This window comes from Natrix helvetica, assembly GCF_964273705.1.
Source record: "Natrix helvetica genome assembly, chromosome: 12".
Taxonomy (NCBI): domain Eukaryota; kingdom Metazoa; phylum Chordata; class Lepidosauria; order Squamata; family Natricidae; genus Natrix; species Natrix helvetica.
The window spans coordinates 7784949-7790948 of record NC_138556.1 but is presented as its reverse complement, the minus strand read 5'-3'; the positions used below and the strand labels follow the sequence as shown (position 1 = coordinate 7790948).

Below are 6000 nucleotides of genomic sequence, written 5' to 3'. Positions count from 1 at the left end.
GTTCCCGACTCTAGGGGGTGGTGCTCACCTCCGGTTCAAAGCCGAAGAGCCAGTGCTGTCCAAAGACGTCTCCGTGGTCATGTGGCCGGCATGACTAAATACCGAAGGCACACGGAACGCTGTTCCCTCCCCACCAAAGGTGGTCCCTATTTTTCTACTTGCATTTTTATATGCTTTCGAACTGCTAGGTTGGCAGGAGTTGGGACAAGTAATGAGAGTTCACTCTGTTACACGACGCTAGGGATTCAAACCACCGAACTGCCGACCTTTCTGACCGACAAATTCAGCCTCTTAGCCACTGAAGGAAAGTGCTATATAAAAGTTTTAAGAGACAACCTGTGCATTTAGGGACTTTAGTGAGTGGCGTGTGAAAAGCAAAGATTTCATTCCAAACTTTCCGGATTTTCTGTTTTGCCACTTACAAATAGGGTCTCCTGTCTTAGCAGAGGGTTGGACTAGAAGACCTCCCAGGTCCCTTCCAACTCTGTCATTCTGTTAATGAAAGGGATCTTTCTGAGATTTTCCTCCAGTGCTACAAAGCATACCCTACAATTCTTTCCTGTGATAAGTTGGGCTACTTTCTCTCCATCTGACTCTTGTAAAGCAAACTTATTCTCCCCCACCCCACCCCAAAGGCACATATATTTATCAGCTTATTCATTTTTTTTCCTAAGGTCAAAAACACATCAAAGCTTCCATTGGAGGGAAGTCTAAAGTTTTGCAAACATTTCTTAACTGGGGGAAGCTGAGCAGCTTAGGGAATAAAGTGGATAGTTTCTCTTGCTCTCTGTGGTAGCAATATTCTGATTCAAACGGAAACCCTACTGAAATCTTTCCTTTTTCCAGTGCCGACACAAAACTAGAAAAATGTACAGATCTTCAAAAGGCAGTGACGGCTCAACCAGAACTCCTCTGCCCCATTTTCAATGGCAACGTTGGCCATGATGAGCCACGCACCACTTCTACCCTGCTAAAAGTTGAAAAAAGTTGCAGACTCTTCGGCAAGAGCCATCCTGTCCTCTGTCCTTCACAACTGCACACATACACACAAACACACGCACAACGCCCTGACTCCCATACCAAAATGGAACTAGACCCTCCCGCCCCCACACTCCCAAATAGTTTAAGAAAAGCAATGCTGGTGTCTTAAGAACTGTAATGTTACGGTTGCGTCGAATGTGTTGGGTACAAGTCATGATGGCATCCGAACAGGGATGTGCGCAAAGGATGCGCAAAGGATGCAGCCTATCTAACGCTTAATTTCGCATCTAAACTCCTGTTCGGGGTGTAGCTCTTATTTGGCAACTTGACGTCATCATGGCTTGTACCGGACACGTCTATTGGTTTGCCCATTTCAACAGCTGTTGAGGTTGGTCTTATGGACTTGCAGCTGGAGACCATAAAGGTGAAGCCGTTCTGGCAGGGCTTCCGGTGGCATAAGAGAGCAAGAGACGGAGAGCGTGAAAAGGAACTGCATAGCACCCTTGTGGTCGTCTTTTAAGCTTGTATTGCAAAGATTACTCCAACGATGCTTCAGTTTCGCATAGCACTTATTTTTTGGAAACAGCTGTGGCTTGCTTCTGCTCTTCCCCCACCCCCCTTGCTGGGAACTGTCTTTCATGGAATTTGTCTTTCCACCCAAGGACAGACATCTGCTCTGTTCTCCAATGAAAGACCAGGTCCCCAAAACGCTGGCAGCTTTGCCCATCTGTTACGTCTCCAGTCAAGGCATTTGATGCACTTATGGTCCACTTGGGATCCCCATTTCTCATTCCGGATTGGTCTTTGCATTTTCTCCCCTTTGCCTTGGTTCATCTGCTTTGGAGCCAAGGATGAATTGTCTTCTTCCTCCGGAGAAGCTCCTGGAACGTCATGATAAGATATTGAGAGAGCGGTGGACTCGGTGTTGCGTAGACTTCCCAAAACATCTTCGTATGGATATATTACACGTTTCATAAAAGGTCTTCCTTCCAAAAGGACCTTTGGGTTAGCCATCCACCTTTCCAACCACTATAAAACAGACTCCATGTTTTCACACCACTCGTGGTCTTCAAGGTTGTAGATAAATTTTGTCCTGTGAGGGGGATTCTGGCCAAGGGGGTCTCGTCCTAGGTTGTCCAGGGTCAACGTGGAGGCAAAGAACTCAGTGGTGCTGAGCCCGCCTTCATGGTTCTTGATGTATTTCTTATAGTTTTTCCTCAGGCACTGCCAGGTTGTGGTGTAAAGGAGGAACGCAAGGGACTTCAGGGCAATAGCGATGCTCACATACAGGTACCTATAGACAACGTTGTCATAGAGGGCACATGCTCCTTGTTCACCACAGAAGGTGCTCCAGAAAAGGCAGGTGGAATCAATTCCTGCTCCAAAGATCAGGGGAGGTGGAATAAACCCTGTGAAGGTAGAAGGAAATATATATTTTTTAATATCGGTAATATTCTCTGAAACATCTAGACCAGGGATGGCTAACCTCTGGGTCATCACGCGGCAAAAGCATGCGCGTGCCAATGCGCCAGCGCGCCCATACCCATAATGCAATGTGTGCACACAGATCCTGCCCCACCCTGTGCATGTGTGCATGACCCCCCCGCTCCTTCATCCCCAAGCATGCACCCCCCCACCCATTTTCGCTTCCAGGTTGGCACAGGAGGCTTTCCAGGCCCAAACCTGGGGTTCAGGGGTGCCATGCGAAGCCACAAAATGCAATGCTAGCACCCCCTCCACACACATCCACCCTGCCCACCCATGCATGTGAACGAGCATCCCCCCGCATGCAAAAACCCCCCAATGCACGCGCGGCTGAGACCCGAAGACCAGCTGGCCGGCAGGAGGCACGCACGCATGTGAGTGGAGCTGGGCTGGGGCACCAGCTCTGCATGCCACCTGTGGCATGCGTGGCACAGGTTCGCCATCACGGATCTAGACTCTCTACAAACATAAGAGGAACATCTGCTGGATCAAAGATCTCTGGCGGTCCACCATTCTGTTGTCCTAGAAGCCAAAGAGATGGCTTCTGGAAGTCCACAAGGAGGACTTCAATGCAATGAAACATCTCACTCTTATTCTCCAGCAAGTGACGTTAAGAGGGAGGTCACCCCTGAAAACTAAGAGCAGTGATGATATTGATGATATACTCCTGTTGAAATCAAGTTCCTATAGATCTGACAAGGGAAATGTATAGATAGTTATAGACTTAATATCTGAATCTCTACAATGTGAAATTTGGCTAGTGGTTAAGTTTGGTTAGTTTTCTATAGTGCAATGTGTTGTGAGAATGTAATGTGTTGATTAGTTTATAGTTCAGCCTATTGTGCAAATCCGGACAATTCAGGATAAGTTCAGAGAATTCAGCCGCATGAGCTGACATCATATTCATACAGGATTGATTTCTAAAGGACTGGCCCCGAGGGGAAGGACCGACCTCTGCAGAAACGACCCACTTGTGATACAACACAAAACATTTGGAGAACCCTCGGGGGAAGACGGCTGCTTACGTCTCCAACGGGACCTAATCTGGGTTCACCACCCAGGTCCATCTCTCATCAGGAATCCCTGCTTCTCTGGAGAAGTGGAGGGGAGCAAAAGGAAGCATACATTTCACTCACCTAACAATCGGAGGAGAAGGAAGAGAACTCCTAAAGCGTAGGATTTGAGCTCCGGGCTCACAGTTCTGTATGGAAGAGAAATTCAAGCAAATATCATTAAGATGGTAGGTAGGTAGATGGATGGATGGATGGATGGATGGATGGATGGATGGATGGATAAGAGGGAGAGGGAGATAGAGACTGAGATATCATACATAGATTAGATAGATAGATGAGATGGATAGATTAGGCTAGATATGAATGGATGGATAGATAGATGGATGGATGGATGGATAGTTGGATGGATGGATAGTTGGATAGATGGATGGAGAGGGAGGGAGAGGGAGATAGATATATACTGAGATACCATACATAGATTAGATAGATAGATGAGATAGATAGATTAGGTTAGAGATGGAAGGATGGATGGATGGATGGATGGATAGGGAGGGAGGGGAAGATAGATAGATACTGAGATACTATACATAGATTAGATAGATAGATCAGATAGATAGATTAGGCTAGAAATAGATGGATGGATAGATGGATGGATGGATGGATGAATGGATGGGGAGGGAGATAGATAGATATTAAGATACCATATATAGATTAGATATAGATGAGATAGACAGATAGACAGACAGACAGACAGACTGACTGACTGACTGACAGGTAGGTAGGAAGGTAGGTAGGTAGGTAGATTAGACAGAGAGACAGACAGACAGACAGACAGACAGACAGACAGACAGACAGACAGACAGACAGAGACAGAGAGACAATCAGATTTCAATTAGTTTCCCATCAAGTTTTTTGGCTCCTGGCTTCCAAAGCAGGGGAAAAAATCTTCTGCAGCAGAAAGATAAGCTGGCTTTGGACCAATGCTTTGCTCAGGTGTGTGTGTGTGTGTGTGTATGTCCATGTATGAGAGGGAGAGACTTGGATGGAGGGATTCTATAGTCCTTAGGAGTTGTGAAGGAATGTGGGCCAAACTTGGGAATGGGGCAGCGATGAGCCAACTATGAAAGGGTGACTTTCAGAAGATATTTCTCAGTCTTGAGAAAGACGAAATCCCAAGGCAGAAGCTCCGTTTTTCTGGAGGCTGGGGAAGGCTCTGATGAGGGTTCTGTGTCGGAGGCAGAGAGGGGGCCAGAGCCTTCTGACAGTTATCAGCTGCTTTCAGAGTCAGACATCAGTGAGGCAGATGGACAGCTGGAGCCTGTTCCCAGTGTGCGCATGCACAAAGTTGCCAAAGGAAGGGAACAGCAAAAGAACAGGGGTCGACATGGGAGTAAGGTCACATGTGGATGATGAATGGCCCCTCCCAGAGGAAATAAAAGAGGAGTGACAGGGGAGTGGAGTTTGCAGGAGACAATTAGTTCGCTTAATTGGTTCGTGACACTCCGAGACTCCTTGCCAAGTTCTGCAGAGATCGGCCTGGCAGCTCTCCAAGCCAGATAAGGTCTGTGACTGTAAATCCTCCCTTGAAAGACTTTGCTGGATGTGAATGAGCAGAATTCACAGTCAATTAATAAAAGGTGTTTTTGTTGGGACAAAGAGTTGCTTCATGCTCTTGGGAAGCCTCGGCTGGAACACTGGTAGGTTTCAAAATGTTGTTCTTCTAACTTGCAGCCATAAGTGGCATTCTCAGAGTTCCTGCTGTGCCTGTTTTTTGACCTTGCCTGCCTCAAAAGGGTTGAGGGATGCCCTGCTCTTGAATGGGAAAGTTTAATTTTTGAAGTGGAGGAAAAGATAAAAGGCAGAAGCAAGCACCGAGCTCTGCTGTGAAGTGGCCACGCGGCGCCTTCAGAGGACCTAATAATTAGCTTCTCCCAGGTATGTTTCATCTACTGGAAACCCCACATTAGAAAGGCACTGAGGCTGATCCAAGGCAGGAAAAAATGGCTGTGGAGCAGGCTGGGGATTAAACAGAAAACTGCATTGACAATTAGCCTGCCAGGGAGATTCGAACCAACAGGGCAGATGAAAAAACTTGTTCCCCCGTTGGGGGGGGGGGGGGAATCAGCCTCTTTCTGAAGGAGAGTGGTTTGGTGGTCTGAGAGTTTACGCCTCTTGTTTGATCCTTTACATTCTCTCAAGCAACCGATAACTGTGCGCGCGCGCGCACACACACACAAACATACAAACCAGACTGGGGGAAAAATAGATGTACCAGAATTCAGGGACCCCTCATAATGTTTTGGGCCTCTAAAAGGTAACTCTGGGACCATACATGTCCCCTGAGTTATTATCCACATCTGATTTTTTTTGGAGGGGGGAGGCTAGGAAGGGTGTAGATCTCTCTCTCTCTCTCTCTCTCTCTCTCTCTCTCTGTGTGTGTGTGTGTGTGTTTGTCTTTCTCTGTCTATCCATCTGTCCACCCACTCATCCATCCATCCATCCATCTACCTCTATATCTATC

At 47.1% G+C, this 6000-nt stretch overlaps 1 protein-coding gene across 2 annotated transcripts in view; it reads right to left on the bottom strand.

Moving 5' to 3' along the window:
- Positions 1–1490: 1490 nt before the first annotated feature.
- The window catches only part of SLCO3A1 (solute carrier organic anion transporter family member 3A1), a 134864-nt gene continuing 130354 nt past the window's right edge, over positions 1491–6000 (bottom strand). For both annotated transcript variants that reach the window (XM_081964542.1, XM_081964543.1), the window contains exons 9-10: positions 3603–3667; positions 1491–2390 (exon numbers count right to left, since the gene is read on the bottom strand). In XM_081964542.1, the coding sequence (XP_081820668.1) occupies positions 2011–2390; positions 3603–3667 (445 nt within the window). In that variant the 3' untranslated portion in view covers positions 1491–2010. The remainder of the gene's footprint in view (positions 2391–3602; positions 3668–6000) is intronic.